At 40.7% G+C, this 12,318-nt stretch overlaps 2 protein-coding genes and 1 long non-coding RNA gene across 3 annotated transcripts in view; 2 read left to right on the forward strand and 1 right to left on the reverse strand.

Moving 5' to 3' along the window:
- LOC109475341 (neuronal cell adhesion molecule-like) overlaps positions 1 to 5,880 on the forward strand; it is a 19,411-nt gene extending 13,531 nt beyond the window's left edge. The window contains exons 17-23 of the mRNA XM_019775955.1: positions 2,052 to 2,227; positions 3,027 to 3,149; positions 3,264 to 3,334; positions 3,501 to 3,541; positions 3,822 to 3,918; positions 4,309 to 4,408; positions 4,649 to 5,880. Coding sequence (XP_019631514.1) covers positions 2,052 to 2,227; positions 3,027 to 3,149; positions 3,264 to 3,334; positions 3,501 to 3,541; positions 3,822 to 3,918; positions 4,309 to 4,408; positions 4,649 to 4,672 — 632 coding nt within the window. The 3' untranslated portion in view covers positions 4,673 to 5,880. The remainder of the gene's footprint in view (positions 1 to 2,051; positions 2,228 to 3,026; positions 3,150 to 3,263; positions 3,335 to 3,500; positions 3,542 to 3,821; positions 3,919 to 4,308; positions 4,409 to 4,648) is intronic.
- Positions 5,881 to 7,187: 1,307 nt separating this feature from the next.
- LOC109475337 (cytochrome P450 4B1-like) lies at positions 7,188 to 9,243 on the forward strand. Its single transcript, XM_019775952.1, has 4 exons — positions 7,188 to 7,192; positions 7,639 to 7,837; positions 8,831 to 8,978; positions 9,194 to 9,243. Exons 1-4 carry the CDS (start codon positions 7,188 to 7,190, stop codon positions 9,241 to 9,243), a joined length of 402 nt encoding a protein of 133 aa, XP_019631511.1.
- A 2,124-nt stretch (positions 9,244 to 11,367) lies between these two features.
- Positions 11,368 to 12,034, reverse strand: LOC109475339. The gene is made up of 3 exons (XR_002140531.1): positions 11,973 to 12,034; positions 11,600 to 11,771; positions 11,368 to 11,400 (listed from the first exon to the last, which is right to left on the reverse strand). It is a non-coding gene; the product is annotated as an uncharacterized LOC109475339 (long non-coding RNA).
- Positions 12,035 to 12,318: the final 284 nt, after the last annotated feature.

Consider the following 12,318-nt stretch of genomic DNA (forward strand, 5'->3'; position numbering starts at 1 on the left):
CTACAGTATGGTTCCAAAAACTTCTAACTAACTGAAATATTATTTCTGTCCGTGTTCCTATTTTCCTATAAGATATTTTTGTTAGCATAAAAGTTGTATGAGGTCTTGGAACTCTTGTTCAAGTGGCATTGTATCATGTATGACTTTACGTTCTGACAAAGGAAAAACTTCGTGCATTTTTTTAAATCTTTCTATCAACAGATGAAAAGGATGAACGAATCTACGGACTGCTGAGACCCTGGCTAAGTTAGTCCGTACCTCTTATTTACGTCTATGTATTATGCAAATGGTTTATAACCTTTTCCAGCATTCACCTCAGACTTTAATAAAGGGTTAATGCCCCGCCCGAGGTGTCTATGGTGAGATAATCCCTGGTCAGGTGTGATAACCACCGAATAAACCACCAAGTGAGCGGAGCGATCGAGGTGGTTTATGAGGTGGTTATCGTACCTGGACAGGGATTATATCACCATATACACCGAGGATAAGGCGGTGTAGGCCGTATCCTCAAACGTGGTCAGTTATTCTAATAACCGACCACTTTTGAGGTTACGGCCTGATAACCAATGGGAAATGGAGCATTCTGAATGGTCGACGCCTTCTGGCTATATGATAATACGTAATACGTAATGCCATAGACATAGTACATGTACCAGATCAAATAACATTTCTGGTGAATTGCAAGCATGATTAATCCTAGAAGATTCATTCGTGTATTACTCCAAGTACTAGTAGTATCCTAACAATGGGAAATTTGGGTCCAATTTCTTGTGTTGGAAATTACAGTTTAATCTTGCTTCATAATGACTTCTACCAGCATATATGGACTTTATTTATAGGTACAATGTACACAGACCACAGGGTGGCTTTTACAGTCGATTGCCATGTAAAGTGGTTTCGCTATGAACTCCATGGATTAGGTGGTAAAAATCTTTAATACCAGTGAGATCTATTCTAAAACAGGGGATGGTCTTCTGACCACCAGCGGTGCCAAGTGGTTCCGGAACCGGCGACTTCTTACACCAGGATTCCACTTCGAGGTGCTGAGGCCTTACGTCAAGCTCTTTCTGACAGTACAAATGTCATGCTGGTAGGTATAAGAATTATCTTTAACTGCATTTTGCAGATAATGCATCCATTGATCAATCTAATACATGTATAGTAATTTGCCTAATCTTGCACCCGTGAATAATTTCATCATGTTGATGAATAATCGAATAGTAAAGTTTTTTTTTAATTACAACCACTTGTTTAACAGGAGCCGGCGTTTTTATGCCCGTGTGTCATCTTCATCAGGGCAATTTTGACTGTGCACTGAATTGAAGTGTTACTGGTTCACTATGCACTGAAGTGTATATACTAGGTAACAGTGCACAGTGGACCGTCTGCCTTGACCAAGAAGACAGACGGTCCTCAAAACGGTCATCCTACTCGGAAAGTCTGTATCTGTATATCTGTACATGAATCTGTATCTGTGAATGACTGTGTATCTGTACATGAATCTGTATCCGGCTGCAAATAAAGATCACGAGTGATTGCCATAGAGATAGAGAGAGGTAAAGACAACCCATCATATTGGCCATACAATATATGGGATAACGAAACACTTGTTAATCAGCTTTACGACCTGTTACAATTGTACAATAATGAATTTGTGAATTGTTTCTTTCTTCTTACAATTTCATCATTTTTTCAGCATCTGCCCAAGACCGGGACAAACAGGACCTGTTGGGTGAGCTGGAGATTCTGGTCACTGTCGGTCGTCATGACAACATCATCAGTCTGGTTGGCGCATGCACAGTAGAAGGTAATACTAGTGTTAAAGCCCAAATTCGCGATGTGATGTCACTACTTATGTACATATTATTCGTCTGCTGTAAAGAATTTTTTTTAAGTCAGAAAGTTTGTAAAATTTAAAATTGGCATTTCAGGTAAGTAGCCTCGTCAGTTGCTGAAGGAAACTGGTGGATGTCATCTGAAAACTTCTACGCTTTACAGAACTTCAGTATCAGTTTAGATCCTTCCTCTTACTATCCGGATATCCACGTTAGGTCCACTGACACTTGTGGTTGAGTACGCACCAAACGGCTGTCTGAAGGACTGGCTGAAGGACAACCGTCCTGAGGAACTGGACCAGACAGACGACGGGATTGAGCTGCCGATGGACCAACTCATTCTGTTCGGTATTGACATCGCGAATGGGATGAGTCATCTGGCTGCCATGCAGGTACACAAGCACTTTCCTGTGTCGAAGAGTTGCAAGTTGCTGGTTTTCTTTACATCCTCCCTACCAACATGACCAAGCACAAGACTTTTGTAGTCACATATAGACTGGTTTATTGTTGATGAACAAGTAAATCCCAGGACCCACTGGCAGCCGAGATGCATTCGGCTGAATTGTTGGGTCTGGTTACAAAATACAACATTATTACGATTTCAAATTGGCTATACAGCTGTCAAATGTTTAAAATCTTAAATACACCATACTATTATTACAAATATTGAAATATCTTAAAAGAGTAATTTGTCGAAAGGTTCTTAACAACGTTACAGTAAAGATAAGATTTGATAAGTCCTCATTGGTACTAGTATCCAAATTTTGCAGAGACGATATGCATCTGAGGATCAGACCATGACCTTATATCACGCACGTAACCGTGTCTATAGTCCGTACTAGCACATCAAATGTTGTTTTGATGACAAGTAACAACAACATAAAGTTCATCTGTGGGTAGGGAGAGGACAGACGCACTGGTAGACAATGTTGAAACAGAATCTAAGAAAGGTACTGTTCATTCTTGCTATGAAAGAACACATGCGACCGATCGCGAAAGTCATCTCGATTGAAAAAGACATATTATTATTACATATCATCATAAAACTTTATCGTTGTCCATCAACCTCTAAACCTATGCTAACCTTGAAATTTCTGAATGATGAATGTGAGTTTTGAAGTTTTTCCTGGTTTCTGTTACGTGTTATATAACTACACTGTAGTATGACAATGTAACCGTTCATTCATCCAGTGTGTCCACCGTGACCTTGCCGTCAGGAACGTGCTCCTCGGGAAGGATTTGACGGCAAAGATCACGGACTTTAGTCTGTCTCGGGATATCTACGAGGACACTGAGTACGTCAAGAGCACCAAGGTATGATGTCTCCGTCGTCTCATATTCTTTAAAACTAATACGATCTTGAAAAGTCGTTTGCAAATGTCAAGAATCTGATCTTTTCTGATTGTATCTTAACATTCCGTTCTCCAGAGCCAGCTTCCTGTCCGTTGGATGGCATACGAGTCCCTTTTCTACCACACGTACACCACACAGAGTGATGTGTATGTATATTCTACTGACACTTTCCTACATCTCGGCATAGTAAGCATTTAAGTAACCATAGATCCATCCATAAAATTTATATGCATTTCTGTAATATTAAATTCATATCGGGGGTTATAGATAAATGAAGTTACATCGGAATGGGTTGTATTTTCTACATTTCAGATGGTCCTTTGGAGTCCTTCTGTGGGAAATCATGACAATGGGTAAGTACAAACGACAATGGGTAAGTACAAACGACAATGGGTAAGTACAAACGACGATGCTCTTAAGCAGTGGAAACAAGTATTTGACACAACGTTATCATGTCAAAGTCTCTTCCATCATCGCATAAGAAATGTAATATTGCATTTCAAAATGTGATACATACTTCTTTCATGCCGATTAACATGTAGACACCTTGTCCAAATGCCTCCATATATGTACATGTATCTGTACATGTACACAATTTTGTGATTAATCGTGATATACTAAATTATCTTCCAGGTAAGAAACCGTACGGTCGGATGACCGGCAAAGAGCTCATGAAACTGTTGCCGGATGGCTACAGACTGGAGAAACCTGCCCTATGTCCTCAGGAGATGTACGTCTACAGCCCTTGTATTCAGCCTTTCTTTAATTTATACGAAAGCCCAGAACGACAAATGTTGCGGCCTCTGAAGTGCTCAAAGAGGAAGAGGCTGTGTGCAAAACCTCTGACGCCGTCTGTAAGCACCTCTGCAGACCGCTGCAGACACTGTCACTTTTGTAGTTCTGGGCCTTCGTAGTTTTACTCATTACTATAAGTAAACATGGAGGGGGGTTCAGTGATAGTTTTTGCATTGTCTATTGCTCGGGCCCCCTTTAATGAGACCTGGCTACCGACAAAGAGATCCACATCGAATGTTTACATGTAAAATATACGCCTTGTCAAAATTTCAGTGAATTACCTGTTTTGTTGATGCTTGTATTACATGTATTCTGTCTGCAACAGTTACGATGTGATGAGGCGCTGTTGGGAAACCCTCCCTGAGAACAGACCAACTTTTCCGGACCTGAAGGTGACTCTGGACCGGATCATTCAAGATTACAAGGTAAAGTTTACTCTAAGATGCATCAACTTTGTTGATCTTACTACGTCTTCTAAAAACGCTCTTTGTAGCAGATATATCCAGTATCTGCAGCCCCATCTTGTACCAGGCTATATGATGTATCTGTTGTCTTGTACGTAGGTCAATTTCATTGTACCCACGTATCTGTCTGTATGTCTACATGTAGTTAAAGACTTCAATAAAGTCGCTGTGAAATCAGAGTATTATGTGTTTCTTTTACAGACATATGCCTCACTGATGAAGTGAGAAACTGCACATAGAAAGAGAGAGACAGAGATCAGAAGAATCCTTTTACCAATTGAAACTTTCTATCATTTTTCTAGATAAAGCCAGAATGACTTATGTATACAATCCTAGTAATATCAAGTGTAAGAACAAATATCTTATACTAATTATGAAACATTGTATGACTCCCATGAAGATTCATTTTTGTAACTCACACAGTGCATATACTGCACAAGCTGCATGATAATCTAAAAATATATTAAGGACAATGACTGTAAATCTTTTAGCAAAATATTGCTTACATTCTTATTCAAGATACATCATTTGTATTTTTGTTCATCTAACATCTAACCAAGAAGAAACAGTGATGTATCTCGTATGCATGGAGTTGACTTTGCACAATAAAGAAAACAATGAAGAAAATTTCCAACTTCAAACCATCACTACAGTCTACAGCCTAAAACAACATGGAGACTGGAACAAAAATTACCAACATACGTTTGTATCTGCCACCAATGTCAGGTTGCAGTTTGACAACCAAATCAGAAGTAATGTTTCAATATTATCCTCCATGGCACTACTTTTACTAAAATTGCTGTCAGGGTTGTATCGTTATAACGCATTACTGCGCAACTCAACTTATATATTATATTATATTACAGTGTATTGATAAAATCACGTCGGCCCTGGAGAATAATGAGTTCACCGTCGGAATATTTCTCGATTTATCCAAGGCGTTCGATACGGTTGATCACGGTATACTTCTTGATAAATTTTGATTTATCAAGACGTATGGTTTTAAAGATATATTCTGCCATTGACTGGCTTTCAGACTACCTGTATAACAGAAAGCAATATCTATCGAGTGGAAACTGTACTTCTTCCCAGAAAAATTTAACCTGTGGTGTCCCCCAAGAATCTATACTTTTCTCTAACACTTTTAGAATGTAGCTACCACATGTACGCTCCAAGATATATACATTGTATAATACTAGCAATAATCATTAATTCACTAGAAAGAGACTTGTGATATTCATTGTGGTGAAAAAAATCGAGACAGCGACCCTCTATCTCTTTAATTGACTGGAAGAAGAATTTTGATACTCTTTCTAGTAAAAAAATGAGATAGCGACCCTCTATCTCATTAATTCACTGGAAATTTAATGGTTCTGTATCTGGTGAAAATTTAGATACTCATCTCACTAGAAGAAGATATAATGGTTGGAGAATACCTGTGTACGTAGTGAAATAACGTGATACGTTTGAGACAGTTATGTGAAGGTAGTTATCACGGGTTTCGACTGAAATTGTTTTCTGAATTTAAAAGATGAGATGAATAGCTGCTTCTGTCTTATTGTCCTAATTCACGTCACACCGGAGTTAAGGAGATTTTAAAGTGGCCAACGTTTGATTACAACACACACACACCCACACACCCACACGCACACTCCTTCCCTGTCAACACGTATTTCCCTTAGTACTTGCAGAGGTTACACCATGCTGACGCATTAATAAATAGCCACAAGCTTGGCTCTGTTGCACAGGGCAAGGTTGACAATAATGCAGTTCGACAGCCAGCTAGTAGCTCGGGGGTGGATAGATTTGCCTTGTAGATAAGTAGTTACAGTAGGCGTACGTGTCCAACGTCTTGCCACCTGTTACTCCAATTCCAAGAATGACCACACTAGGGCCAAGATACGACTTTGCTGACAAGATATGCTCACTAATGGAAAGTGCCGACCTCCTCAAAATGGACAACTAACCTCTTATCATATACCAAACAAAAACTGACCTTATTTATACATAACCTATAACCTTTGCACCATCCCACCTTCCGCCATTCACGAGTTGCACATTCCCAGGATCCTTTGCGCACAGGGTAGGGAAAGGCCGCGGTAAACCACGTGACTCATCCTCGGCTCTGGTCGGAAGAAGGTGCCCTAAGCTATCTGGCCGATAGTAGGCTGGGAGCATTCAATTTCAAAAGTCTGTCTTTTTGTCACATTTTCACGTAGTATGTTGAATCAACCCTATTCTATCCCATACCGTTAGTCATGGAGCAAAAATTCGATGCCGCTTTGCCGTACGAACGCCGTGAAAAACTACGTGCCTCCCCCCGCCGGCAGTGGTGTCAGCCATTTTTGAAATTTCCGAGCGCTCGCGAACACTTCCGACTTCTTCCGACCAGAGCCGAGGATTAGTCACGTGGTTTACCGCAACCTTTCCCTACCCTGTGCGCAAAGGATCCTGGGAATGTGCAACTCGTGAATTTTTGGACCAGTTTTGTTAGTACGGAAAGGGGGTCACTCTTTGTTTTTAGTGGGGCAGATAACTGAAATAATCTTTCAAATTGTGATACAAGCACCAAACTTGGTACAAATACTCATGGGACATTACTCTTTTGAAAAAGTACGCGGGCCACTTGATTTGACTTTTGGCTTTTTGGTACTGCAGCCGACCTTTCGGGATTTATATTTCCTGTTCTAAACATGCTACTGTCATGATTTTTATGTGGTAGAAAGCTGTTACAGTAAGGATGAAGTGACGTAAATTTGGTGTCTCTAGCAGCTTGCGTTGGAACTGCAGAGGCGTTTTTGCCGGTGCACAACGCCCCTGCAGTTCAAACGCGAGCTGCTAGAGACACCAAATTTACTTCACATCCTGCTTACTTTAACAGCTTTCTATCACATAAAAATCATGACATGTTTAGAACAGGAGATATAAAGCCCAAAAGGTCGGCTGCAGTACCAAAAAGCGCCGCTAGGGGGCGCCAAAAGTCAAATCAAGTGGCCCGCGTACTTTTTCAAAAGAGTAATGTCTCATGAGTAGTTGTACCAAGTTTGGTGCTTGTATCACAATCTGAAAGATTCCTCCAAAATCTGATGTTACCTGCTACACTATTTGGTGGGCGTACACTCGTTACCCGACAGAATAACAAAATTGAACAGATTCGGTTTTTTCGTTGGGAGGTTTCTACTCTCATACAGCAATGTCGGCGGACCATACTCAACAGCCGTCTTTAAATTCCAAGATAGTCGCAGCCGCCCAGTTCTGCATTCTGTAGCTGTGGCACTGGTATTAAAGGTCATTACCACTGTTCAGAGGAAACTACGAGCGCTGTGGGCACTGGTGAAGGACTTCCCTGTCCCGGCAGGGGCACACTGGCTCCTCGGACACCTGGTGTTAGTAAGTGAAGTTTACTTGTTACCTCCGTGAAGGTATTGTTTTTGGTTTGTGTTTCTGTGTACGTTTCCGCAGCTGAGATTGTGTGTTGGTCTTGGGGTCTTTGGGGGGGGGGGGTGGGTAAGGTAGCCAACTTCAACTTGCTGATGATTCTTCTACACTGTAGTATTTGGGCTGTAGAATTTTGGACCATCGCACACCGGGGCATGCCCCTACTCTTTTTCGAAAGGTGTGGTGGGATCTTTAACGCGCTTGAGGTGTGGCTCTCCTCAAACACGGGACCTCCAGTTTACGTCGTATCCGAGGGACGTCCCTGACCGAAGCTACTAAGGTACTCATTTACACCTGAGTGAAGTGAGGAAATTCGTGTAAAGTGCCTTTCCCAAGGGCACAAGATCGGTGACATGGGTGGGGATCGAATCCTATACCTCTAGGTCCCGAGCCGAACGCGCTACCGCTGCGCCACACGACCCCACAGTCTTTGTTGTATGCTGAGAGTTTAACTAGGCCGTAGCTAGCAAATTGCCACCAATCACAGTGCCCTCATGTTCGGTTTCCTGGCTCTGGTTCCTTCATGTTGCACCGAAGGCCAAGCCGTTGTAAATCACAATCCTTTTGCCATTTGTACTAGTATTAGTAGTAAGGGTAACACTTGCACAGTAGATTCAAACTTTAAAAGAAATTACAGAAGCTATACATATTTCATTGAGGTGTGAGATTTCAGAATTCCTTTTTTTAATGAGTCATCTCTTTCCAAATAAACGCCATATTTTCAATAGAAAAGAAGTACACGATCTAAGGTAAGATTAAATTCAAGGGTCCGACCGGTCTATAACTTGTAGCAGACCTTGTGTGGACTAGATATATAATTGCAATGTTCTATTGATGGATGATGTTTATCAATATTTACTTCATATTTACTCTCAATTCCTGTCTCATCAGTAGGTGGGCAGTCTAAGTCTTTACTGACTTATGTTGATTTCTGTCGTTTTACAGCTGGCAAATGGTGAACGGGAATTCGACAAGATCGGACTAGAATGGGCAGTCCAATATCCATACGCCTACATCTTCAAACATGGTCCACTAGAGGGCGTATTGTCGGTGAATCACCCAGACTATATCAAAGCAGTGCTACAGCGGCCAGGTCAGGTCATAAAGCTACAGTATGGTTCCAAAAACTTCTAACTAACTGAAATATTATTTCTGTCCGTGTTCCTATTTTCCTATAAGATATTTTTGTTAGCATACAAGTTGTATGAGATCTTGGAACTCTTGTTCAAGTGGCATTTTATCATGTATGACTTTACGTTCTGACAAAGGAAAAACTTCGTGCATTTTTTTAAATCTTTCTATCAACAGATAAAAAGGATGAACGAATCTACGGACTGCTGAGACCCTGGCTAAGTTAGTCCGTACCTTTTATTTACGTCTATATATTACGCAAATGGTTTATAACCTTTTCCAGCATTCACCTCAGACTTTAATAAAGGGTTAATGCCCCGCCCGAGGTGTCTATGGTGAGATAATCCCTGGTCAGGTGTGATAACCACCGAATAAACCACCAAGTGAGCGGAGCGATCGAGGTGGTTTATGAGGTGGTTATCGTACCTGGACAGGGATTATATCAACATATACACCGAGGATAAGGCGGTGTAGGCCGTATCCTCAAACGTGGTCAGTTATTCTAATAACCGACCACTTTTGAGGTTACGGCCTGATAACCAATAGGAAATGGAGCATTCTGAATGGTCGACGCCTTCTGGCTATATGATAATACGTAATACGTAATGCCATAGACATAGTACATGTACCAGATCAAATAACATTTCTGGTGAATTGCAAGCATGATTAATCCTAGAAGATTCATTCGTGTATTACTCCAAGTAGTATCCTAACAATGGGAAATTTGGGTCCAATTTCTTGTGTTGGAAATTACAGTTTAATCTTGCTTCATAATGACTTCTACCAGCATATATGGACTTTATTTATAGGTACAATGTACACAGACCACAGGGTGGCTTTCACAGTCGATTGCCATGTAAAGTGGTTTCGCTATGAACTCCATGGATTAGGTGGTAAAAATCTTTAATACCAGTGAGATCTATTCTAAAACAGGGGATGGTCTTCTGACCACCAGCGGTGCCAAGTGGTTCCGGAACCGGCGACTTCTTACACCAGGATTCCACTTCGAGGTGCTGAGGCCTTACGTCAAGCTCTTTTCTGACAGTACAAATGTCATGCTGGTAGGTATAAGAATTATCTTTAACTGCATTTTGCAGATAATGCATCCATTCATCAATCTAATACATGTATAGTAATTTGCTTAATCTTGCACCCGTGAATAATTTCAACATGTTGATGAATAATCGAATAGTAAAGTTTTTTTTTTAAATTACAACCACTTGTTTAACAGGAGCCGGCGTTTTTATGCCCGTGTGTCATCTTCATCAGGGCAATTTTGACTGTGCACTGAATTGAAGTGTTACTGGTTCACTATGCACTGAAGTGTATATACTAGGTAACAGTGCACAGTGGACCATCTGTCTTGACCAAGAAGACAGACGGTCCTCAAAACGACGGCTCTTGACAAATAAATGTGGGGTCGTGTGGCGTAGCGGCAGAGTTCTCGACTCGGAACCAAGAAGTCCCGGGTTCGAGTCCTGACATGCCACCGATCGTGTGCCCTTTGAAAAGGCATTTTACTCGACTTTATTCACTTCGCTCAGGTGAAAATGAGTATTGCATTGGTTATTGGTGGCGGCATTATAATATAAGTTGAAAAAACTTGAGTGTACCGTCACCACGTCTTGTGATTAGATGTTCGAATATAAAAAAGTAAATAAATAAATGTATGAGCAATGCTGTAATATTTTTTTTTCCTGCTGTCTCATAGGAAAACTGGGAAGAGTTGGGTCCCGGCTCCTCTATAGATGTGTTCCAACACGTGAGCCTGATGACTCTGGACAGTATGCTGAAGTGTGCTCTCAGCCAGAACACTGGGTGTCAGAAAAGGTATGGCATGGTTTACTTTGATTTTTACTTCCGAAAAAAATCAACGCCTTCGAATTAAGATACATTGATGATACTTTGATTTTGTTGCAAAATGTTCGAGCGTAAAAAAATTGTATAGCAACAATCTGATTGCTGGGAATGATTTACAGTAAAACTATCAGAGTCTGAGCCATTACCACTGATTGCCATGACGTCACAGCAAGTGGGTCTAGGAAAAAATATTGTGTTTCCTGTTTCCCGACCGACCCGAGAAAAAAATGCCAGACCCTAGCTATAGCCTTTTTCATATTAGGCCACACCAAGTAAATTTTATGGATGACGTCCTTTGGAGACTCCAAAGCTAATGCGAGAGGGCGAAAAAAAAACAAGAAGGGCCCAAAAAAACAAGATGCCTAGATTAGAAATATACTAAGAGACGACACATGTTAGGACACAAATTGAATGAGGTGACACAGTGTAAACAAGCAAGAAGTCTTTTATTCATATCAAAACAGTAATGAATCAGGTGGAACAGCAGTTGTCCCGTTCTGTTTCTTTCATCACATTTTGCAGACCTGCAGAAACAAAGCATAAAAGGCAAAATTAGTTGCTGATTAACCCTTTGCATGCATTACTACATTTCTACCTATGCAAATAGTCTATAGGAGCGTTTGAGAAAGAATATCAATAAAGGTGGAACCAAACAGAATATGTTTAGAGCTATTCTACATAAGTTGCGTAATGTATTTAAGTAGGTAACAAATGTATGCCTACCTGGCAAACAGGGTTTATTGTCTGGTATGCAGCAGTCTTCTCTGCTGGTATGGGCAGCGTTTCCTCCTCGCCGCAGTTCCAGCACACCAAAGGCAGCATCGTCTTCATCACCCCTGACTTCAGTCTGGCTGAATAGTAGTACTGTGCTACTGGTGAAGTGCATGTCACTGCCCTACATGAAACAGGTGGAAAATTATGGAACAATAGTCAATTGTGCTAAAATCCAACTCTTCAGAAAAAACTTCTTTTTTTTCAACATAGAGGTTTAGGTTCTATGTTGTAGTTAAATGTACGTCTTTACTGTCTCCAAAGTGCCTTAAATTTAAAGGGTATATTCTGCAACAATCCATATCAAATGTACCTCACTACTCACCTGTGTTGTTATTGCTACATTGTTGTGTGCTCCCAGTCCCAGCGTAGGCTGGAAACATCCACACCTGCTGACCTTGTTCTCTTGATGCTTTCATCATACCTGTATACATGTGTACATGTGAAAGGAAAAGTAAACCTTATGTTCCTAGTTCACAATAAATGTGTCTTAATGCAATCAAAGAAATTGAAGAGCAGACAACGTTACTAAATTGGATATCAAAGCTAAAATGATGGGGAAAAAGAATTCTTAAGAAAGACTAAAAATCCCCCCCCAAAAATAGTACTTCAAAAAGAGCTTTGAGCTTGAATGCGTAGCTATAGATGCCAAAATACCTTAAAAATCCGAC

Source organism: Branchiostoma belcheri, unplaced genomic scaffold, assembly GCF_001625305.1.
Source record: "Branchiostoma belcheri isolate BF01 breed outbred unplaced genomic scaffold, Haploidv18h27 scaffold332, whole genome shotgun sequence".
Taxonomy (NCBI): domain Eukaryota; kingdom Metazoa; phylum Chordata; class Leptocardii; order Amphioxiformes; family Branchiostomatidae; genus Branchiostoma; species Branchiostoma belcheri.

Coding starts and splice junctions, on each gene's coding strand:
- LOC109475337 (XM_019775952.1), top strand. Junction 7,838..8,830: donor TCCTCGGACACCTGGTGTTA/GTAAGTGAAGTT, acceptor GTCGTTTTACAG/CTGGCAAATGGTGAACGGGA. Junction 8,979..9,193: donor AGCAGTGCTACAGCGGCCAG/GTCAGGTCATAA, acceptor TTCTATCAACAG/ATAAAAAGGATGAACGAATC.